At 48.1% G+C, this 26938-nt stretch overlaps 1 protein-coding gene across 1 annotated transcript; it reads left to right on the top strand.

The window, feature by feature from the left end:
* The first annotated feature begins 314 nt into the window (after positions 1-314).
* LOC142907327 (transmembrane protease serine 3-like) lies at positions 315-19434 on the top strand. Its single transcript, XM_076056736.1, has 5 exons — positions 315-339; positions 2583-2724; positions 8636-8880; positions 13790-13926; positions 17831-19434. Exons 1-5 carry the CDS (start codon positions 315-317, stop codon positions 17990-17992), a joined length of 711 nt encoding a protein of 236 aa, XP_075912851.1. The 3' UTR covers positions 17993-19434.
* Positions 19435-26938: the final 7504 nt, after the last annotated feature.

Below are 26938 nucleotides of genomic sequence, written 5' to 3'. Positions count from 1 at the left end.
TCTTACTCAGCATCACAAATATCACACAAATCTTACTCAGCGTCACAAATCTCACGCAAATCTTACTCAGCATCACAAATCTCACACAAATCTTACTCAGCGTCACAAATCTCACACAAATCTTACTCAGCGTCACAAATCTCACACAAATCTTACTCAGCCCCCCCCGTCCCACGCGTCGCACTGCTATCGAAACTTCCCCGAAACTCCGCAACTCGAGTTTGTTAAAGGAAGTTAAATAACTTTGTTTGTTTGTCTTTGTTGTTGTTGTTGTTTATTGCACAGGGGACGGAGTTGTGGTGAACTTCGAAACGATGAATCCCATTAAGGTCTCGACAAGTGAGTACGGAGCAACAGAGCCGAGTGCACCTCACTGGACCACAAAGCCGCGTTGCTTCGACACGTTTTCAGCTGTGAAACTCGATTCGAGGCCTTCGTGACTGCAGGAACTGCTCTTTGGGTACTTTCGGTAAAGTGACGTCGAGCGAAATTAAATTAAATAATGATTGAGTACGACGTTTCGATCGCAACACGGGCAACCATCATCAGGTAGAAATGAATGAGGAAACAAACGTAGCAAAAAACTTGGAAATATAATGCGATACAACACAGAGAGTCGGCCAACACAACAGTCAACACCCCACCTGGTTGATTAACGTCCTTCCAAAGATTGCTAAATTTGAGAGACAAAACATAGACACGGAGACAGACAGACAGGCAGAGAGAGACTCAGACAGAGGCACACAGAGAGACACACAACATAGACACACAGAGAGAGACACAAGCAGAGAGAGACTCACACAGAGACACACAGAGAGAGACACACAACATAGAAACACAGAGAGAGACACAACATAGACACACAGAGAGAGACACAAGCAGAGAGAGACTCACACAGAGACACACAGAGAGAGACACAAGCAGAGAGAGACTCACACAGAGACGCACAGAGAGAGACACACAACATAGACACACAGAGAGACACACAACATAGACACGGAGACAGACACACAGACAAGCAGAGAGAGACTCACACGGAGACACACAGAGAGAGACACACAACATAGACACACAGAGAAACACACACGCAGAGAGAGACTCACACAGAGACACACAGAGAGAGACACACAACATAGAAACACAGAGAGAGACACACAACATAGGCACACAGGGAGACACACAAGCAGAGAGAGACAACACAGAGACACACAGAGAGAGACTCACACAGACACACAGAGAGAGAGACTCACACAGAGACACACAGAGAGAGACACACAACATAGACACACAGGGAGACACACAAGCAGAGAGAGACTCACACAGAGACACACAGAGAAAGACACACAACATAGACACACAGAGAGACACACAAGCAGAGAGAGACTCACACAGAGACACACAGAGAGAGACACACAACATAGAAACACAGAGAGAGACACACAACATAGACACACAGGGAGACACACAAGCAGAGAGAGACAACACAGAGACACGTAGAGAGACTCACACAGAGACACACAGAGAGAGACTCACACAGAGACACACAGAGAGAGACACAACATAGACACACAGGGAGACACACAAGCAGAGAGAGACAACACAGAGAGACACACACAAGCAGAGAGAGACTCACACAGAGACACACAGAGAGAGACACACAACATAGACACACAGAGAGACACACAAGCAGAGAGAGACTCACACAGAGGCACACAGAGAGAGACACACAACATAGACACACAGAGAGACACACAAGCAGAGAGAGACAACACAGAGACACACAGAGAGAGACACACAACATGGACACACAGGGAGACACACAAGCAGAGAGAGACTCACACAGAGACACACAGAGAGAGACACACAACAAGGACACACAGACACACAAGCATAGAGATACAACATAGAGACACACAGAGAGAGACTCACACAGAGACACACAGAGAGAGACAAACATAGACACACAGACAGACACACAAACAGAGAGAAACTCACACAGAGACACACAGACAGAGACACAGAGAGAGAGACAGAGAGACTCACACAGAGACACAGAAAGAGAGAGACTCACACATAGACACACAGAGAGAGACTCACACAGAGACACACAGAGAGACACACACATAGACACGGAGACAGATAGACACACAAGCAGAGAGAGACAACACAGAGACACAGAGGGAGACTCAACAACCCCACCCACTCACCCACTCACATACCCACCCACCCACTCACAAACCCACTCACATACTCCACCCACCCACTCCACTCACTAACATACCCACCCACCCACTCACACACCCACCCACTCATATACCCCCCCACCCACTCACATACCCATCCACCCACTCACATACCCACCCACCCACTCACATACCCACCCACCCACTCACAAACCCACTCACATACTCCACCCACTCACAAACCCACTCACATACTCCACTCAACCACCCCATCCACTCACCCACCCACCCCATCCACTCACCCACCCCCCACCCACCCACCCACCCTACCCACCACGCCCACCCACCCACTCACCGCACCCCTTCCTGTCAATGCGATCTCCGCCACCCTCCCGCAAGGCTGCGGCATCGCAAACGCGTCCGTCCTGAGCGCCTGGCCCTGGCAGGTGACCATCACGAGGCTTGGGGACGACCTGCAGTGCCTCGGCTCCCTGCTGTCCAACTCCTGGGTGGTGACAGCGGCGAGCTGCCTGCTGGAGAGGTCAGCCCCGGGGCCTTCGTCACGGCAGTCCCCAGAATTGTCACCTAGCGGCCACCTCGAGTTCGGGATTTCGCGAGTTTTCCCACCGTATTGTCGAGTTACTAAATACGTTCATTAATCCCTGGCTAAGTGTCCCACTCCTGAGTTATCGAGTTACTAAATGTGTTCATTAATCCCTGGCTAAGTGTCACACTCCTGAGTTATCGAGTTACTAAATGTGTTCATCAATCCCACGCTAAGTGTCACACTTCTGAGTTATCGAGTTACTAAATGTGTTCATTAATCCCTCGCTAAGTGTCACACTCCTGAGTTATCGAGTTACTAAATGTGTTCATCAATCCCACGCTAAGTGTCACACTCCTGAGTTATCGAGTTACTAAATGTGTTCATTAATCCCTCGCTAAGTATCCCACTCCTGAGTTATCGAGTTACTAAATGTGTTCATTAATCCCTCGCTAAGTGTCACACTCCTGAGTTATCGAGTTACTAAATGTGTTCATTAATCCCTCGCTAAGTGTCACACTTCTGAGTTATCGAGTTACTAAATGTGTTCATTAATCCCTCGCTAAGTGTCACACTCCTGAGTTATCGAGTTACTAAATGTGTTCATTAATCCCTGGCTAAGTGTCACACTCCTGAGTTATCGAGTTACTAAATGTGTTCATTAATCCCTCGCTAAGTGTCTCACTTCTGAGTTATCGAGTTACTAAATGTGTTCATTAATCCCTCGCTAAGTGTCACACTCCTGAGTTATCAAGTTACTAAATGTGTTCATTAATCCCTCGCTAAGTATCCCACTTCTGAGATATCGAGTTACTAAATACGATCATTAATCCTTGGATAAGTGTCCCACTCCTGAGATATCGAGTTACTAAATGTGTTCATTAATCCCTGGCTAAGTGTCACACTCCTGAGATATCGAGTTACTAAACGTGTTCATTAATCCCACGCTAAGTGTCACACTCCTGAGTTATCGAGTTACTAAATACGTTCATTAATCCCTCGCTAAGTGTCACACTCCTGAGTTATCGAGTTACTAAATGTGTTCATTAATCCCTGGCTAAGTGTCACACTCCTGAGTTATCGAGTTACTAAATGTGTTCATTAATCCCTCGCTAAGTGTCTCACTTCTGAGTTATCGAGTTACTAAATGTGTTCATTAATCCCTCGCTAAGTGTCACACTCCTGAGTTATCGAGTTACTAAATGTGTTCATTAATCCCTCGCCAAGTGTCAGACTCCTGAGTTATCGAGTTACTAAATGTGTTCATTAATCCCTCGCTAAGTGTCTCACTTCTGAGTTATCGAGTCACTAAATGTGTTCATTAATCCATCGCTAAGTGTCACACTCCTGAGTTATCGAGTTACTAAATCTGTTCATTAATCCCTCGCCAAGCGTCTCACTTCTGAGTTATCGAGTTACTAAATGTGTTCATTAATCCCTCGCTAAGTGTCACACTCCTGAGTTATCGAGTTACAAAATGTGTTCATTAATTCCTCGCTAAGTGTCCCACTTCTGAGTTATTGAGTTACTAAATGTGTTCATTAATGATTGGCTAAGTGTCCCACTTCTGAGTTATCGGGTTACTAAATGTGTTCATTAATCCCTGGCTAAGTGTCACACTCCTGAGATATCGAGTTACTAAATGTGTTCATTAATCCCTGGCTAAGTGTCACACTCCTGAGTTATCGAGTTACTAAATGTGTTCATTAATCCCTCGCTAAGTGTCACACTTCTGAGATATCGAGTTACTAAATGTGTTCATTAATGCCTGGCTAAGTGTCACACTTCTGAGTTATCGAGTTACTAAATGTGTTCATTAATGCCTGGCTAAGTGTCCCACTTCTGAGTTATCTAGTTACTAAATGTGTTCATTAATCCCTTGCCAAGTGTACCACTCCTGAGTTATCGAGTTACTAAATGTGTTCATTAATCCCTCGCTAAGTGTCTCACTCCTGAGTTATCGAGTTACTAAATGTGTTCATTAATCCCTGGCTGTGTCCGCCTTCAGAATTCTCGAGTTACTCAATGTGTTCATTAATCCTTCATTATACAATTCCTATATTTGCGAGTTTCCCATATTTGCGAGTTACTGAATATGCACAATAATTCCCTACTCGCGAGCGTACATGCCAGAACCAACTTTCGCACTCGTGTACATGTGTTTTTGCATGTGTGTAAGCGCGTGTATGTGTGTATGTACGTGTGTGTCTCCTCGCGGTGCCGGATGGGCAACTCTGTCGTGGACAATGCTGTGGGGGGAGGGCCAATTCTGATTGGCTCCTCCCCTCATGGCGTCTGTGACCACCACAGTGGCTAAACGGGGGCTCTGGACGGGTGCGAGGGGCTGGTAACCCCTCCACATTCAATTAATTACCACTAAACCACGAGGCCCCAGGGGGACAGGCGTCTATGACGTCTAATGGCCAAACCCCAATTGGCGGAGCCAGGAGATTGAATCTCTATCCTCGGGGCTCATCCAGAAACAACGAAAAGCCACTACGGATGGCCACGTGGAATGTTCGAACACTCACTGCGGAGGAGAGGCTACCACTCCTCTGTCGGGAGCTGGACCAGTACCGTCTGGATCTCTGTGGCATTCAGGAGGTAAGGTGGGCCGGTTTTGGCTCCTGCCACCATGAGGAGTGGACAGTCCTCTACTTGGGGCAGCAGACTGCCAAACAACAGGGTGTGGCTCTTCTTTTGAACAAAAGAAAGAAGGGGGTGTGGGAGCGTGGCGGTGAGGTGTGGGAAGCTGTAAGCCCCAGGCTACTTTGGGCTCGCCTTCCCATCAACCGGAGGCGAGGAATGGTGGTCGTGGTTACTTATGCCCCCACCGAAGATGAACATCCGTGGAGGGATGCAGGCAAAGCCGATGAGTCAGATGCCTTCTATGACCTCCTGTCACAGGTGCTGGCTAAAGTGGCCCCTCGGGATAGAGTCATCATGTTGGGTGACTTCAATGCCCGAGTTGGTCATGATACTGGCACCTGGTCTGGAGTGATTGGAGGGCATGGGCCAGATCAGCTCAATAACAACGGTAGGAGGCTGCTAGATTTTTGTGCAGCCCATGGGCTTGTAATTACCAACACGCTGTTCCGGCATCAGCGCATCCACACAACATCATGGATGCATGCCGGTTCCAAGCAAGAACATCTGCTGGACTACATAGTGACGGACCAGCGAATGCGAGCCCATGTCCTTGACACCAGGACCTACCGTGGAGCTGATCTGCCCTCTGACCATCGACTAGTCATCTGTAAGATGCGCCTGCCATTCTTCCACTCCGGTGGTGGGTGTACACCCAGGACCCCATTCCAACCTAAAGTGGCCTGGTCTCAGTTATCTGATGAAAGTTGCAAGCGAGAATTTCATCATCGCTTGCGGCTGGGATTGGCATCGTCCCCGACTCCTCCTGATGTCGAGGGTAAATGGGCGAGGTTTAGGACTGTGACTCATGCAGCTGCAATGGCTGCTTTGGGTACGCGGTCCAGACCTCCCCAGACACCCTGGATGACAGAGGAGTTGTTCACGATGGTTGAGAAAAAGCGACAGGCCCACTGTCATCGGCTACAGAATCCCACGTCAGAGAATGAGGAGGCTTACCGCAGCCTTCGCTCGGAGGTTCGGAGAGCCGTGAGGCGCTGCAAGGATGGGTGGTGGTCGCGGGTTGCTGAGGAGATGGAGTCTGCCTCAGTGGCCCGTGATCACAAATCTCTGTTTAACTCCATCAAAAAAGTAACCTGCAGCGCCACACTTATTACCATCATTAGGGGAAAAAACGGTGATCCAATTTCCGACCCCCAGGAACAGGTTCGCAGATTTGCTGAGCATTTCTGTGAGGTCCTGGGGGAGGGAAAATCCCTCAGCCAGGAAAACATCGTGGCACAAAGTGAGGATGACCCTGCTGAGGCTGCGGTGCCTCAAATATTGGATGAAGTCACCCCCTGTGAGTGGCTGGCTGAGGTGCCATCTGCTGAGGAAGTATTGAAGGCGATCCGGAGTCTGAGACCAGGAAAGGCAGCGGGCAGAGATGATCTCCCAAGCGAAATGCTGAGGGAGGGTGGCGTTTGTGCACAGACTGCCCTATATGACATCATAACAACAGTCTGGACCACTGGACGGGTTCCGCAGGATTGGAAGGATGCCCTGGTGGTCCCCCTTTTTAAGAAGGGGGACCGCACAGACTGTAACAACTACAGGGGCATCTCACTCCTCAGTGTGCCGGGAAAGGTCCTGGCAAGGATTATTCAGCATCGCCTTGCCAGGCACGCTGAGGAGAGGCTTGCGGAGCCCCAATGCGGTTTCAGGAAAGGGCGGTCCTGCACAGATGCCATATTTTCTGTCCGTCTGCTACAGCAGAGGTGTAGGGAATTCCAACAAGACCTACATCTCTGCTTTATTGACCTGGTCAAGGCCTATGATACCATCAGTAGGCCTGGGCTCTGGGTCGTTCTTCGTGCTTTTGGAGTACCTGACCCTCTGCTCACGATCATTAAGGACCTTCATGATGGTGAGCGGGCCCGGGTAAAACTACGTGGCCGGGAGTCAGAGCCATTCCCTGTACACCTTGGGGTGCGACAGGGATGTCCTCTGGCTCCCACATTATTTAACATCTATTTTGACCACGTAGTTCGTGAAGCCTTCAATAGCTGTACCGGGGAAATCTCCATATGGTACAGATATAATGGGAGGCTAATCGATGCCCGGGTGCAGTCAAGGGATGGCTCTCTATTGCTCAACCACGTTATGTATGCTGATGACTTGGTAATAGCTGCTCAGTCAGAGGAGGAGTTGGAGACGCTGCTGCTGAGACTGGAGCGTGCCACTAAGAGGTGGGGTATCAGCCCCACCAAAACTAAGCACCTGCCTGGGTATTTTGTACCATCGGACACTCCACCCCCACAACTCCCAATCGGTGATGGGGCAGTTGTGGAGAGAGTGGAGAGTTTCCCATACCTGGGCAGTGTGCTTATGACTGGCTCCAGTTTAACAGCAGAGGTCTCACTCCGAATCAGTCGAGCGGCAATATCTTTTCATCGGTTGCGTAACGCTGTGTGGAAGCTACCTGGTCTGTCGCTCCGCACTAAGCTTCAGGTCTTCTCGGCCACGGTCATTCCCTCCCTTCTCTACGCTTGCGAAACGTGGACCCCCCTAATGGAACATCTTCGCCGGTTAGAAACATTTAGGCTGGCCTGCCTACGATCCATCCTGGGTTTAACCAGACTGGATTGTGTGAGGAGCTCACAAATCCTTGAAAGATCTGGGCAGGGTCCCATCGGTGAGCTCCTCCGGCAGGCAAGGCTGCGATGGCTGGGTCATGTAGCCCGCATGCCCAGCCACCGCATGCCGAAACAGCTTTTGTTTGGCCGGATTGAGGGGGCTAAGCGGGCGCGGCACGGGCTAGAGAAGAGATGGAGTGATGTGGTACAGGAGGACGTGGAGCTGAGTGGACTTGCCGATGACTGGTACCAGCGGTGTCAAGTTCGGCCTCTGTGGAGGAGGCTCGTGAAGGATGCTACTGGGCAGTTGGAGGCAGTCGCCCTCCAACAACAACGGAGGGCGGAGGAGCGACGCTCACAACAGCGAGCGGAGCGCCGGGTGGCTAAAGCACAGCAGGTTGGCACAGTAGGGGGCACAGGTGGTGCATCAGCCAGTCATCTCAGTCAGTCGACCCGTGGCACCTGGGTCTGCCCCGTGACCTCCTGCCAGCGGGCGTTCGACACTTCACGTGGCCTCAGGGTGCACATAGCCTGGCACAAGCGTCGTGGTGACGTCACCGCCACTTAGTGGCGAATGGCGGTTGTTGTTGTTGTGTTGTGTGTGTATATGTGTATATATGTGTGTATGTATGTGTACGTGTGTACGTGTGTGTGCGTGTGTGCGTGTACGCGCGTGCACGTCCGCTCAGCCCCAACAACTACACCTGGATCTGCGCCACGGTCTCGGGCGAGCGTCTGGCGGCGACGTCCGTGGCGGTCCACCCCAAGTTCTCCGCGGCGAGCGGCGGCGGCCACGACGTCGCTATGCTGCGGCTGGGCCAGCCGGCCACGTTGGGGCCGGCAGCAGCCCAGGCGGTGTGCCTGCCCAGGCGACACGAGCAGAGCCCCACGCTGGGACGCAGCTGCCAGGCGCTGGGCTTGAGGCGCAGCGACGGTGGGTAGTGTATAGTGTATAGCTAGTAGGTTAGTGTACGTCTTGTAGTGTATAGTGTATAGCTAGTAGGTTAGTGTACGTCATGTAGTGTGTAGTGTATAGCTAGTACGTTAGCGTACGTCTTGTAGTGTATAGTGTATAGCTAGTAGGTTAGTGTACGTCATGTAGTGTATAGTGTATAGCTAGTAGGTTAGTGTACGTCATGTAGTGTGTAGTGTATAGCTAGTACGTTAGCGTACGTCTTGTAGTGTATAGTGTATAGCTAGTAGGTTAGTGTACGTCATGTAGTGTATAGTGTATAGCTAGTAGGTTAGTGTAAGTCATGTAGTGTATAGTGTATAGCTAGTAGGTTAGTGTACGTCATGTAGTGTATAGTGTGTAGCTAGTACGTTAGTGTACGTCATGTAGTGTATAGTGTATAGCTAGTAGGTTAGTGTACGTCATGTAGTGTATAGCTCGTACGTTAGTGTACATCATGTAGTGTGTAGTGTACAGCTAGTAGGTTAGTGTACGTCATGTAGTGTATAGTGTACAGCTAGTAGGTTAGTGTACGTCATGTAGTGTGTAGTGTATAGCTAGTACGTTAGTGTACGTCATGTAGTGTATAGTGTATAGCTAGTAGGTTAGTGTACGTCATGTAGTGTATAGTGTACAGCTAGTAGGTTAGTGTACGTCATGTAGTGTATAGCTAGTACGTTAGTGTACGTCATGCAGTGTGTAGTGTATAGCTAGTACGTTAGTGTACGTCATGTAGTGTGTAGTGTATAGCTAGTACGTTAGTGTACGTCATGTAGTGTATAGCTAGTACGTTAGTGTACGTCATGTAGTGTATAGTGTACAGCTAGTACGTTAGTGTACGTCATGTAGTGTACAGCTAGTACGTTAGTGTACGTCATGTAGTGTATAGTGTACAGCTAGTACGTTAGTGTACGTCATGTAGTGTATAGCTAGTACGTTAGTGTACGTCATGTAGTGTGTAGTGTATAGCTAGTACGTTAGTGTACGTCATGTAGTGTATAGTGTATAGCTCGTACGTTAGTGTACGTCATGTAGTGTATAGTGTACAGCTCGTACGTTAGTGTACGTCATGTAGTGTATAGTGTATAGCTAGTAGGTTAGTGTACGTCATGTAGTGTATAGTGTATAGCTAGTAGGTTAGTGTACGTCATGTAGTGTGTAGTGTATAGCTAGTAGGTTAGTGTACGTCATGTAGTGTGTAGTGTATAGCTAGTACGTTAGTGTACGTCATGTAGTGTATAGTGTAAAGCTAGTACGTTAGTGTACGTCATGTAGTGTGTAGTGTATAGCTAGTACGTTAGTGTACATCATGTAGTGTATAGTGTGTAGCTAGTACGTTAGTGTACGTCATGTAGTGTGTAGTGTATAGCTAGTACGTTAGTGTACATCATGTAGTGTATAGCTAGTACGTTAGTGTACGTCATGTAGTGTGTAGTGTATAGCTAGTACGTTAGTGTACGTCATGTAGTGTATAGTGTATAGCTAGTAGGTTAGTGTACGTCATGCAGTGTATAGTGTGTAGCTAGTACGTTAGTGTACGTCATGTAGTGTATAGTGTATAGCTAGTACGTTAGTGTACGTCATGTAGTGTGTAGTGTATAGCTAGTACGTTAGTGTACGTCATGTAGTGTGTAGTGTATAGCTAGTAGGTTAGTGTACGTCATGTAGTGTATAGTGTATAGCTAGTAGGTTAGTGTACGTCATGTAGTGTATAGTGTATAGCTAGTAGGTTAGTGTACGTCATGCAGTGTATAGTGTGTAGCTAGTACGTTAGTGTACGTCATGTAGTGTATAGTGTATAGCTAGTAGGTTAGTGTACGTCATGTAGTGTATAGTGTATAGCTAGTACGTTAGTGTACGTCATGTAGTGTATAGCTAGTACGTTAGTGTACGTCATGTAGTGTGAAGTGTATAGCTAGTACGTTAGTGTACGTCATGTAGTGTGTAGTGTATAGCTAGTAGGTTAGTGTACGTCATGTAGTGTATAGTGTATAGCTCGTACGTTAGTGTACGTCATGTAGTGTATAGTGTATAGCTCGTACGTTAGTGTACGTCATGTAGTGTATAGTGTATAGCTAGTAGGTTAGTGTACGTCATTTAGTGTATAGTGTATAGCTAGTAGGTTAGTGTACGTCATGTAGTGTATAGTGTATAGCTAATAGGTTAGTGTACGTCATGTAGTGTATAGCTAGTACGTTAGTGTACTTCATGTAGTGTATAGTGTATAGCTCGTACATTAGTGTACGTCATGTAGTGTGTAGTGTATAGCTAGTACGTTAGTGTACGTCATGTAGTGTACAGCTAGTACGTTAGTGTACTTCATGTAGTGTATAGTGTATAGCTCGTACATTAGTGTACGTCATGTAGTGTGTAGTGTATAGCTAGTACTTTAGTGTACGTCATGTAGTGTATAGTGTACAGCTAGTACGTTAGTGTACGTCATGTAGTGTATAGTGTATAGCTAGTACGTTAGTGTACATCATGTAGTGTATAGTGTATAGCTAGTACTTTAGTGTACGTCATGTAGTGTGTAGTGTACAGCTAGTAGGTTAGTGTACGTCATGTAGTGTATAGTGTATAGCTAGTAGGTTAGTGTACGTCATGTAGTGTATAGTGTATAGCTAGTAGGTTAGTGTACGTCATGCAGTGTATAGTGTGTAGCTAGTACGTTAGTGTACGTCATGTAGTGTATAGTGTATAGCTAGTAGGTTAGTGTACGTCATGTAGTGTATAGTGTATAGCTAGTACGTTAGTGTACGTCATGTAGTGTATAGCTAGTACGTTAGTGTACGTCATGTAGTGTGAAGTGTATAGCTAGTACGTTAGTGTACGTCATGTAGTGTGTAGTGTATAGCTAGTAGGTTAGTGTACGTCATGTAGTGTATAGTGTATAGCTCGTACGTTAGTGTACGTCATGTAGTGTATAGTGTATAGCTCGTACGTTAGTGTACGTCATGTAGTGTATAGTGTATAGCTAGTAGGTTAGTGTACGTCATTTAGTGTATAGTGTATAGCTAGTAGGTTAGTGTACGTCATGTAGTGTATAGTGTATAGCTAATAGGTTAGTGTACGTCATGTAGTGTATAGCTAGTACGTTAGTGTACTTCATGTAGTGTATAGTGTATAGCTCGTACATTAGTGTACGTCATGTAGTGTGTAGTGTATAGCTAGTACGTTAGTGTACGTCATGTAGTGTACAGCTAGTACGTTAGTGTACTTCATGTAGTGTATAGTGTATAGCTCGTACATTAGTGTACGTCATGTAGTGTGTAGTGTATAGCTAGTACTTTAGTGTACGTCATGTAGTGTATAGTGTACAGCTAGTACGTTAGTGTACGTCATGTAGTGTATAGTGTATAGCTAGTACGTTAGTGTACATCATGTAGTGTATAGTGTATAGCTAGTACTTTAGTGTACGTCATGTAGTGTGTAGTGTACAGCTAGTACGTTAGTGTACGTCATGTAGTGTACAGCTAGTACGTTAGTGTACGTCATGTAGTGTATAGTGTATAGCTAGTACGTTAGTGTACGTCATGTAGTGTATAGTGTATAGCTCGTAGGTTAGTGTACGTCATGTAGTGTACAGCTAGTAGGTTAGTGTACGTCATGTAGTGTATAGTGTATAGCTAGTACGTTAGTGTACGTCATGTAGTGTATAGCTAGTACGTTAGTGTACGTCATGTAGTGTGTAGTGTATAGCTAGTACGTTAGTGTACGTCATGTAGTGTATAGTGTACAGCTAGTACGTTAGTGTACGTCATGTAGTGTATAGCTAGTACGTTAGTGTACGTCATGTAGTGTATAGTGTACAGCTAGTACGTTAGTGTACGTCATGTAGTGTATAGTGTATAGCTCGTAGGTTAGTGTACGTCATGTAGTGTACAGCTAGTAGGTTAGTGTACGTCATGTAGTGTATAGTGTATAGCTAGTACGTTAGTGTACGTCATGTAGTGTATAGCTAGTACGTTAGTGTACGTCATGTAGTGTGTAGTGTATAGCTAGTACGTTAGTGTACGTCATGTAGTGTATAGTGTACAGCTAGTACGTTAGTGTACGTCATGTAGTGTATAGCTAGTATGTTAGTGTACGTCATGTAGTGTATAGTGTATAGCTCGTAGGTTAGTGTACGTCATGTAGTGTACAGCTAGTAGGTTAGTGTACGTCATGTAGTGTATAGTGTATAGCTAGTACGTTAGTGTACGTCATGTAGTGTATAGCTAGTACGTTAGTGTACGTCATGTAGTGTGTAGTGTATAGCTAGTACGTTAGTGTACGTCATGTAGTGTATAGTGTACAGCTAGTACGTTAGTGTACGTCATGTAGTGTATAGCTAGTACGTTAGTGTACGTCATGTAGTGTATAGTGTACAGCTAGTACGTTAGTGTACGTCATGTAGTGTATAGTGTATAGCTCGTAGGTTAGTGTACGTCATGTAGTGTACAGCTAGTAGGTTAGTGTACGTCATGTAGTGTATAGTGTATAGCTAGTACGTTAGTGTACGTCATGTATTGTATAGCTAGTACGTTAGTGTACGTCATGTAGTGTGTAGTGTATAGCTAGTACGTTAGTGTACGTCATGTAGTGTATAGTGTACAGCTAGTACGTTAGTGTACGTCATGTAGTGTATAGCTAGTACGTTAGTGTACGTCATGTAGTGTATAGTGTACAGCTAGTACGTTAGTGTACGTCATGTAGTGTATAGTGTATATCTAATGTACTGGAATACGTCATTTAGTGTACGTGCGTGACATTATCGGCGATAACATTAGCAACGATGCCGATGATGTCACGGCCAGTGCGCCTGTGACATCATCATCATCATCTACACCTGTGACATCATCGTCGTGTCTCCCCCCCCCCCCCCCCCCCCGCTAAACGCCCCACCCCCCAGGCTCTGTGTCGGCCCCCGCCGCTGAGGGCAACGTGCGCGTGGTGAACGAGTCGCTGTGCAGGCAGGCATGGGGCAACTTCACCCGCGCGATGATGATGTGTGCAGCCAAGCGTCAGGGTTGGGCCAGTAGCTGTCAGGTGACCCCAACACTACACGATACACTACACTATACACTACACGTTACACTGCACGATACACGACACTACTATACACTACACTATACACTACACTATACATTTACTACACACTACCCTATACACTACACTACACACTACAATATACACTATACACTACACTATACACTACACTATACACTACACTATACACTACACTATACACTACACTATACACTACACTATACACTACACGATAAACTACACTATACACTACACGATACACTACACTACTATACACTACACGATACACTACACGATACACTACACTATACACTACACTATACACTACACTACACACTACACTACACACTACACTATACACTACACTATACACTACAATATACACTACATTATACACTACACTAAACACTACACTATACACGACACTACTATACACTACACTATACACTACACTACACTACACACTAGACACTACACTATACACTACACTATACACTACACTATACACTACACTATACACTACACTATACACTACACACTACAAAATACACTACACTATACACTACACGATACACGACACTATACATACATACAACAACAACCGCCATTCGCCACTAAGTGGCGGTGACGTCACCACGATGCTTGTGCCAGGCTATGTGCACCCTGAGGCCACGTGAAGTGTCGAACGCCCGCTGGCAGGAGGTCACTGGGCAGACCCAGGTGCCACGGGTCGACTGACTGAGATGACTGGCTGATGCACCACCTGTGCTCCCTACTGTGCCAACCTGCTGTGCTTTAGCCACGCGACACTCCGCTCGTTGTTGTGAGCGTCGCTCCTCCGCCCTCCGTTGTTGTTGGAGGGCGACTGCCTCCAACTGCCCAGTAGCAGCGTCCTTCACGAGCCTCCTCCACAGAGGCCGATCTTGACACCGCTGGTACCGGTCATCGGCAAGTCCACTCAGCTCCAAGTCCTCCTGTACCACATCACTCCATCTCTTCTCTAGCCCGTGCCGCGCCCATTTAGCCCCCTCGATCCGGCCGAACAAAAGCTGTTTCGGCATGCGGTGGCTGGGCATGTGGGCTACATGACCCAGCCAACGCAGCCGTGCCTGCCGGAGGAGCTCACCGATGGGACCTTGCCCAGATCTTTCAAAGATTTGTGAGCTCTTCACACAATCCAGCCTGGTTAAACCCAGGATGGATCGTAGGCAGGCCAGCCTAAATGTTTCTAACCGGCAAAGATGTTCCATTAGGGGGGTCCACGTTTCGCAAGCGTAGAGAAAGGAGGGAATGACCGTGGCTGAGAAGACCTGAAGCTTCGTGTGGAGCGACAGACCAGGCAGCTTCCACACAGCGTTACGCAACTGAAAAAAATATATTGTCGCTCGACTGATTCGGAGTGAGACCTCCGCTGCCAATTCGGAGCCGGTCATGAGCACACTGCCCAGTTATGGTAAACTCTCAACTCGCTCCACAACTGCCCCATCACCGATTGGGAGTTGTGGGGGCGGAGTGTCCGATCGTACAAAATACTCAGGCGGGTGCTTAGTTTTGGTGGGGCTGATGGTAAGGCCCCACCTCTTAGTGGCACGCTCCAGTTTCAGCAGAAGTGTCTCCAACTCCTCCTCTGAATGAGCAGCAATTACCAAATCATCGGCATACATAACGTGGTTGAGCAATATGGAGCCATCCCTTGACCGCACCCGGGCATCAATCAGCCTTCCATTATATCTGTACCAAATGGAAATTCCCCCGGTACAGCTATTAAAGGCTTCACGAACTACGTGCTCAAAATAGATGTTAAATAATGTGGGAGCCAGAGGACATCCCTGTCGCACCCCAAGGTGTACAGGAAATGGCTCTGTCTCCCGGCCACGTAGTATTAACCAGGGCCGCTCACCATCATGAAGGTCCTTAATGATCGTGAGCAGAGGGTCAGGGACTGTGAAAGCACAAAGAACAACCCAGAGCCCAGGCCTACTGATGGTATCATAGGCCTTGCCCAGGTTAATAAAGCAGGGATGTAGGTCTTACTGGAATTCCCTACACCTCTGCTGTAGCAGACGGACAGAAAATATGGCATCTGTGCAAGACCGCCTTTACCTGAAACCGCATTGGGGCTCTGCAAGCCTCTCCTCAGCGTGCCTAGCAAGGCGATGTTGAATAATCCTCGCCAGTATCTTTCCTGGCACACTGAGGAGTGAGATGCCCCTTAGTTGTTACAGTCTGTAAAGTCCCCCTTCTTAAAGAAGTGGACCACTAGGGCATCTTTTCAATCCTGCGGAACCCGTCCAGTGGTCCAGACTGTTGTTATGATGTCATGCAGGGCAGTCTGTGCACAAACGCAACCCTCCCTCAGCATTTCCCTTGCGAGATCATCTCTGCCCAGTGCCTTTCCTAGTCTCAGACTCTGGATCGCCTTCAGTACTTCCTCAAGTGATGGCACCTCAACCAGCCACTCACAAGGGGTGACTTCTTCCAATATTTGAGGCACCGCAGCCTCAGCAGGGTCATCCCCACTTTGTGCAACGATGTTTTCCTGGCTGAGGGATTTCCCCTCTCCCAGGACCTCACAGAAATGCTCAGCAAATCTGCCAACCTGTTCCTGGAGGTCAGAGATTGGATCTCCTTTTTTCCCCTAATGATGGTAATAGGTGTGGCACTGCAGGTTACTTTTCTGATGGAGTTAAATAGGGATTTGTGATCACGGGCCACTGAGGCAGACTCCATCTCCTCAGCAACCCGCGACCACCATCCATCCTTGCAGCGCCTCAAGGCTCTCCGAACCTCCGAGTGAAGGCTGCGGTAAGACTCCTCATTCTCTGACGTGGGATGCTGTAGACGATGAGAGTGGGCCTGTCGGTTTTTCTCAGCCAGCCTGAACAGCTCCTCTGTCAGCCAGGGTCTTCGGAGAGATCTGGACCGCGTACCCAAAGCAGCCATTGCAGCTGCATGAGTCACAGTCCTAAACCTTGCCCATTTACCCTCGCCATCAGGAGGAGTGTGGGACGATGCCAACCCCTGCCACAAGCGATGATGAAATTCTCGCTTCCAACTTTCATCAGCTAACTGAGACCAGGCCACCTTAGGTTAGAATGGGGTCCTGGGTGTATACCCACCACTGGAGTGGAAGAATGGCAGGCGCATCTTACAGATCACAAGTCGATGGTCAGAGGGCAGATCAGCTCTACGGTAGGTCCTGGTGTCAAGGACATGGGCCTGCATCCGTTGATCCGTCACTATGTAGTCCAGCAGATGTTCTTGCTTGGACCCGGCATGCATCCATGATGTTGTGTGGATGCGCCGATGCCGGAACAGCGTGTTGGTAATTACAAGCCCATGGGCTGTACACAAATCTAGCAGCCTCCTACCGTTGTTATTGAGCTGATCTGGCCCATGCCTTCCAATCACTCCAGACCAGGTTCCAGCAACATGACCACCTCAAGCATTGAAGTCACCCAACAAGATGACTCTATCCTGAGGGGCCACTTTAGCCAGCACCTGTGACAGGAGGTCATAGAAGGCATCTGACTCATCGGCCTTGCCTGCATCCCTCCACTGATGTTCGTCTTCGGTGGGGGCATAAGTAACCACGACCACCACTCCTCGCCTCTGATTTATCGGAAAGCGAGCCCAAAGTAGTCTGGGGCTTACAGGTTCTCACGCCTCACCGCCACGCCCCCATGCCCCCTTCATTATTTTGTTCAGAAGAAGAGCCACACCCTGTTGTTTGGCAGTCTCCTGCCCCGTGTATAGGACTGTCCACACCTCACATGTACACACGCACATATACAGACACACACAAACATACAGACACACACACAAACGGACAATGGGTGTCTCAACCTGGATTCACGAAACATCATCAAAGTCAATCCACCGTCCGCCTTTCTGCCTTTCTCAGCTGGGCCAGGGCGGTGGCGTCTTCTGCCTGGGCACGGACAGGAGGTGGTACCTGACAGGCATCGACAGCCGCCGTGCCGACTGTGCAAACGCCACCCAGCCGGCCGCCTACGGGCGCGTGTGGAAATCCCTCGCCTGGATCGAGGGGAACCTCCCTTACTGACGACGGCGAAGCGCCTCTGGCTCTGCTCCCATCCAGATAGCCAGATAGCCGGATAGCCAGCCAGCCAGATATCCAGATAGCAAGTTAACCAGATAGCCAACTAGCCAGATAGCTAGCCAGCCAGATAGCCAGATAGCCAGCTCGACAGATAACCGGCTAGCCGGCCAGCCAGATATCCAGATAGCAAGTTAACCAGATAGCCAACTAGCCAGATAGCTAGCAAGCCAGATAGCTAGAAAGCCAGCTAGCCAGATAACCATCTAGCCAGCCAGCCAGATATGCAGATAGCAAGTTAACCAGATAGCTAACTATCCAGATAGCTAGCCAGCCAGATAGCCGGATAGCCAGCCAGCCAGATATCCAGATAGCAAGTGAACCAGATAGCCAACTAGCCAGACAGCTAGCCAGCCAGATAGCCACATAGCCAGATAGCCAGCTCGCCAGCCAGCCAGATAGCTAGCTAGCCAGAGAGCTAGCCAGCCAGATAGCCAGCTAGCCAGATAGCCAGATAACCAGCTAGCCAGCCAGACAGCTATCCAGATAGCAAGTTAACCAGATAACCAACTAGCCAAATAGCTAGCCAGCCAGATAGCCAGATAGCCAGCCAGCAAGACAGCCACATAACCAGTTAGCCAGCCATCCAGATAACCACATAGCCAGTTAGCCAGCCAGTCAGATAGCCACATAGCCAGCTAGCCAGCCAGCCAGATAGCTAGCTAGCCAGCTAACCAGCTAGCCAGGCAGACAGATAGCTAGTTCGACAGATAGCCAGCTAGATAGACAGCTAGCTAGATACCCAGCCAGCTAGACACCCAGCCAGCTAGATAGCCAGCCAGCTAGATAGCCAGCCAGCTAGATATCCAGCTAGCTAGCTAGATATCCAGCCAGCTAGCTGGTCAGATAGCCAGCCAGCTAGCCAGCTAGATAGCCAGCTAGCCAGCTAGATAGCCAGCCAGCTAGATAGCCAGCTAGCCAGCTAGATAGCCAGCCAGCTAGATAGCCAGCTAGCCAGCTAGATAGCCAGCCAGCTAGATAGCCAGCTAGCCAGCTAGATAGCCAGCCAGCTAGATAGCCAGCCAGCTAGATAGCCAGATAGCCAGCTAGATAGTCAGCCAGCTAGATATCCAGCTAGCCAGCCAGCTGGTCAGATAGCCAGCTAGATAGCCAGCTAGCCAGCTAGATAGTGAGATCGCTACAGGCCTACAGCTACCGCTATCGCTGTCGCTCTTGGGAGGAGAGAATGAAGTTACCATTTTACTATATTTTTTAAATAATATATTTACATATATATCATGTCAATATATTTTATGAATCTTCTTCTTTGCCTTTTAAGGGAAACGTATTGTGGCTCGAGTTAAACCTCCAATTTCCTTTCGATTTTTATATGCTTAGTTCTTTCGGTAAAGTCACGTTGAAGGGAAACAATGAAATAATAAAATATATATGAACCAATAAAAAAATTCTCACGACGTTTCGACCATCTTGGCTTTTGTGGCACGGACGATCGGTGACACTCACTGACGTCACGCACGAGCGGTGACACTCACTGACGTCACAGACGAGCTGTGACACTAAACGACGTCACGCACGAGCGGTGACACCCACTGACGTCACGCACGAGCGGTGACACTCACTGACGTCACACACGAGCGGTGACACTCACTGACGTCACGCACGAGCGGTGACACTCACTGACGTCACGCACGAGCGGTGACACTCACGACGTCACGCACGAGCGGTGACACTCACGGACGTCACTCGCGAGCGGTGACACTGACGTCACGCGCGAGCGGTGACACCGACGTCACGGACGAGCTGTGACACTCACTGACGTCACGGACGAGCGGTGACACTCACGGACGTCACTCAGTGTGGGGTGTTTTTTTCGCAGTGTAAATTTTGTGGTGATGCACACACAGACAAAGATCCCCCAGGTAGCCTCTAGCAGGGCTGTCGGGGCAATTGCTGCTAGTGGCGAGTAGCACCACCTATGATGTACACACACAGACAAAGCTCCCCCAGGTAGCCTCTAGCAGGGCTGTAGGGGCAAGTGCTGCTAGTAGCGAGTAGCACCACCTATGATGTACACACACAGACAAAGCTCCCCCAGGTAGCCTCTAGCAGGGCTGTCGGGGCAAGTGCTGCTAGTAGCGAGTAGCACCACCTATGATGCATACACAGACAAAGCTCCCCCAGGTAGCCTCTAGCAGGGCTGTAGGGGCAAGTGCTGCTAGTGGCGAGTAGCACCACCTATGATGCACACACAGACAAAGCTCCCCCAGGTAGCCTCTAATAGGGCTGAAGGGACAAGTTATTTACTGAGTAGCAGCACCTATGAAGGCTGGCAACTGTGGCTACACATGAGGGGGTGGGAGGCCAGCAGCATGCCCGGCCGCCTTTGTCTCCCTAGTGGCGATGTTTTACACACCGCACCAGGTATTCGTTTGAGGCCGAGTCGACCTAGGGGAGATCCAGGACCGGTGAAGATGATCGTCTCCGGTTTTGGCCCGGAGAAAGAATCGAACCCGGGTCAACGGGTTCGTAGCCCAGCGTAGCGATAACCACTACACCCACCACTCCCTACACAGACACACACACAGTTATACACACGTACACAATACACAGGTACACACACAAACACACGTACACAATACACAAGTACACACACAAACACACGTACACAATACGCAGGTACACACACACACACACGTACACAATACACAGGTACACACACACACACGTACAAAATACACAGGTACACACACACACGTACACAATACACAGGTACACACACAGTACACAATACACAGGTACACACACACACGTACACAATACACAGGTACACACACACACGTGCACAATACACAGGTACACACACAGTACACAATACACAGGTACATACTACACAGGTACACAATACACTGGTACACACTACACAGGTACACACACATGTACACAATACACACACACAGTACACAATACACAGGCACACACACAGTACACAATACACAGGTACACACACATTACACAATACACACACAGTACACAATACACAGGTACACACACACAGTACACAATACACAGGTACACACACACACGTACACAATACACAATACACAGGTACACACACACACACACACGTACACAGGTACACACACACACGTACACAATACACAGGTACACACACACAGGACACAATACACAGGTACACACACACAGTACACAATACACAGGCACACACACACGTACACAATACACAGGTACACACACACACGTACACAATACACAGGTACACACAGTACACAATACACAGGTACATACTACACAGGTACACAATACACTGGTACACACTACACAGGTACACACACACACATGTACACAATACACACACACACAGTACACAATACACAGGCACACACACACAGTACACAGTACACAGGTACACACACAGTACACAATACACACACAGTACACAATACACAGGTACACACAAACACGTACACAATACACAATACACTGGTACACACACACGTACACAGGTACACACACACACGGACACAATACACAGGTACACACACACAGTACACAATACACAGGTACACACACACAGTACACAATACACAGGCACACACACACACGTACACAATACACAGGTACACACAGTACACAATACACAGGTACATACTACACAGGTACACAATACACAGGTACACACTACACAGGTACACACACACACACGTACACAATACACACACAGTACACAATACACAGGCACACACACGCAGTACACAATACACAGGTACACACTTACAGTACACAATACACACACAGTACACAATACACAGGTACACACACAGGTGGTAATGGTGTCTTTATTGCCTTAAAACGTTTAGTGCGACTGCTACATAACGTCTTTATTGAAAGCGTCATGAATCAGAATACGTTACTTATTACACCCATTACACACACATACGTACACAATACACAGGTACACACACACAATACACAGGTACACACACACAATACACAGGTACACACACACACGTACACAATACACAGGTACACACACACGTACACAATACACAGGTACACACACACACGCACACAATACACAGGTACACACACACGCACACAATACACAGGTACACACACAATACACAGGTACACAATACACACACACACACGTACACAATACACAGGTACGCACACGCGTACACAATACACAGGTACACACACACGCGTACACAATACACAGGTACACACACACATGTACACAATACACAGGTACACACACACACGAACACAATACACATTCTGGCGAATTTCCCGATGATGCCGGAAGTAATTACCAGCGAAACGTCGTACTCAAACTGTAAATATTGTTGATTCACTCTTCAACACCCCGGTGGGCTAAAGTAGTGAATTATTTGTCTTTTGTCACCGTGACACTTTTTTTTGCTGATTGGCCGTGTCGGGTGGTGGAGCGCTACGACACATTTATAAATAACGCGATCTAACCCAAAAAAACCTTTATTATGAACGTTACTTATTACACCCATTACACACACACGTACACAATACACAGGTACACACACAGTACACAATACACAGGTACACACACACGTACACAATACACAGGTACACACACACGTACACAATACACAGGTACACACACGTACACAATACACAGGTACACACACACGTACACAATACACAGGTACACACACACGTACACAATACACAGGCACACACACACACACACGTGGTAATGGTGTCTTTATTGCCTTAATAGGTTTAGTGCGACTGCTACATAACGTCTTTATCGAAATCATCATGAATCAGAATACGTTACTTATTACACCCATTACACACACATACGTACACAATACACAGGTACACACACACACGTACACAGGTACACACACACACTTACAAAATACACAGGTACACACACACACGTACACAATACACAGGTACACACAGTACACAATACACAGGTACACACACACGTACACAATACACAGGTACACACACACACATGTACACAATACACAGGTACACACACACATGTACACAATACACAGGCACACACACACAGTACACAATACACAGGTACACACACACACGTACACAGGTACACACACACACTTACAAAATACACAGGTACACACACACACGTACACAATACACAGGTACAAACAGTACACAATACACAGGTACACACACACGTACACAATACACAGGCACACACACACAGTACACAATACACAGGTACACACACACAGTACACAATACACAGGTACACACACGTACACAATACACAAGTACACACACACGTACACAATACACAGGTACACACACACGTACACAATACACAGGTACACACACACATGTACACAATACACAGGCACACACACACGTACACAATACACAGGTACACACTACACAGATACACACACACGCACACAATACACTGGTACACACACACACGTACACAATACACAGGTACACACACACGATGTGCCTTGCCGCTAACCACTACACTACCATTCCCTACACAGACACACGCACAGTTATACACACGTACACAATACACAGGTACACACACACACGTACACAATACACAGGTACACACATACAGGTACACAATACACAGGTACACACACACACGTACACAATACACAGGTACACACACATGTACACAATACACAGGTACACACACGTACACAATACACAAGTACACACACACATGTACACAATACACAGGTACAAACACACGTACACAATACACAGGTACACACACACATGTACACAATACACAGGTGCACACACACATGTACACAATACACAGGTACACACACACACGTACACAATACACAGGTACACACACGTACACAATACACAGGTACACACACGTACACAATACACAGGTACACACACACAGTACACAATACACAGGTACACACACAGTACACAATACACAGGTACACACACGTACACAATACACAGGTACACACACAGTACACAATACACAGGTACACACACACACGTACACAATACACAGGTACACACAGTACACAATACACAGGTACATACTACACAGGTACACAATATACATGTACACACTACACAGGTACACACACACACACATGTACACAATAAACACACAGTACACAATACACAGGCACACACACGCAGTACACAATACACAGGTACACACACACAGTACACAATACACACACACAGTACACAATACACAGGTACACACACACAATACACAGGTACACACACACGCACACAATACACAGGTACACACACAATACACAGGTACACAATACACACACACACACACGTACACAATACACAGGTACACACACACACGTACACAATACACAGCCACACACACACACGTACACAATACACAGGTCCACACACGCATGTACACAATACACAGGTACACACACACGTACACAATACACAAGTACACACACACACGTACACAATACACACGTACACATACACAATACACAGCTACACACACACACACGTACACAATACACAGGTACACACACACACGCACACAATACACAGGTACACACACAATACACAGGTACACAATACACACACACACGTACACAATACACAGGTACACACACACAGGACACAATATACAGGTACACACACAGTATACAACAACAACCGCCATTCGCCACTAAGTGGCGGTGACGTCACCACGACGCTTGTGCCAGGCTATGTGCACCCTGAGGCCACGTGAAGTGTCGAACGCCCGCTGGCAGGAGGTCACGGGGCAGACCCAGGTGCCACGGGTCGACTGACTGAGATGACTGGCTGATGCACCACCTTTGCCCCCTACTGTGCCAACCTGCTGTGCTTTAGCCACCCGGCGCTCCGCTCGCTGTTGTGAGCGTCGCTCCTCCGCCCTCCGTTGTTGTTGGAGGGCGACTGCCTCCAACTGCCCAGTAGCATCCTTCACGAGCCTCCTCCACAGAGGCCGATCTTGACACCGCTGGTACCAGTCATCGGCAAGTCCACTCAGCTCCACGTCCTCCTGTACCACATCACTCCATCTCTTCTCTAGCCCGTGCCGCGCCCGCTTAGCCCCCTCAATCCGGCCAAACAAAAGCTGTTTCGGCATGCGGTGGCTGGGCATGCGGGCTACATGACCCAGCCATCGCAGCCTTGCCTGCCGGAGGAGCTCACCGATGGGACCCTGCCCAGATCTTTCAAGGATTTGTGAGCTCCTCACACAATCCAGTCTGGTTAAACCCAGGATGGATCGTAGGCAGGCCAGCCTAAATGTTTCTAACCGGCGAAGATGTTCCATTAGGGGGGTCCACGTTTCGCAAGCGTAGAGAAGGGAGGGAATGACCGTGGCCGAGAAGACCTGAAGCTTAGTGCGGAGCGACAGACCAGGTAGCTTCCACACAGCGTTACGCAACCGATGAAAAGATATTGCCGCTCGACTGATTCGGAGTGAGACCTCTGCTGTTAAACTGGAGCCAGTCATAAGCACACTGCCCAGGTATGGGAAACTCTCCACTCTCTCCACAACTGCCCCATCACCGATTGGGAGTTGTGGGGGTGGAGTGTCCGATGGTACAAAATACCCAGGCAGGTGCTTAGTTTTGGTGGGGCTGATGGTAAGGCCCCACCTCTTAGTGGCACGCTCCAGTCTCAGCAGCAGCGTCTCCAACTCCTCCTCTGACTGAGCAGCTATTACCAAGTCATCAGCATACATAACGTGGTTGAGCAATAGGGAGCCATCCCTTGACCGCACCCGGGCATCGATTAGCCTCCCATTATATCTGTACCATATGGAGATTCCCCCGGTACAGCTATTGAAGGCTTCACGAACTACGTGGTCAAAATAGATGTTAAATAATGTGGGAGCCAGAGGACATCCCTGTCGCACCCCAAGGTGTACAGGGAATGGCTCTGACTCCCGGCCACGTAGTTTTACCCGGGCCCGCTCACCATCATGAAGGTCCTTAATGATCGTGAGCAGAGGGTCAGGTACTCCAAAAGCACGAAGAACGACCCAGAGCCCAGGCCTACTGATGGTATCATAGGCCTTGACCAGGTCAATAAAGCAGAGATGTAGGTCTTGTTGGAATTCCCTACACCTCTGCTGTAGCAGACGGACAGAAAATATGGCATCTGTGCAGGACCGCCCTTTCCTGAAACCGCACAGTATACAATACACATGTACACACACAGAGTACACAATACACAGGTAAACACACACAATACACAGGTACACACACACACACGTACACAATACACAGGTACACACACACACCTACACAATACACAGGTACACACACACGTACACAATACACAGGTACACACACGTACACAATACACAGGTACACACACATGTTCACAATACACAGGCACACACACGTACACAATACACAGGTACACACTACACAGGTACACACACACGCACACAATACACTGGTACACACACACACACACGTACACAATACACAGGTACACACACACGAAGTGCCTTGCCGCTAACCACTACACTACCACTCCTTACACAGACACACGCACAGTTATACACACGTCCACAATACACACGTACACACACACGTACACAATACACAGGTACACACACACACACGTACACAATACACAGGTACACACACACACACGTACACAATACACAGGTACACAAACCATTACCACACACGTGGTAATGGTGTCTTTATTGCCTTAATAGGTTTAGTGCGACTGCTATATAACTTCTTTATCGAAATCATCATGAATCAGGATACGTTACTTATTACACCCATTACACACACACACAATACACAGGTACACATACATACGCACACAATACACACGCACACGTACACAATACACAGGCACACACACACAGTACACTATACACAGGTACACACAATACACAGGTACACA

Source organism: Petromyzon marinus, chromosome 77 (genome assembly GCF_048934315.1).
Source record: "Petromyzon marinus isolate PM22_M1 ecotype Great Lakes invasive population chromosome 77, UKy_Petmar_22M1.pri1.0, whole genome shotgun sequence".
Taxonomy (NCBI): Eukaryota; Metazoa; Chordata; class Hyperoartia; order Petromyzontiformes; family Petromyzontidae; genus Petromyzon; species Petromyzon marinus.
The sequence above is the reverse complement of the archived record's forward strand: the minus strand, read 5'-3'. Positions and strand labels throughout refer to the sequence as shown.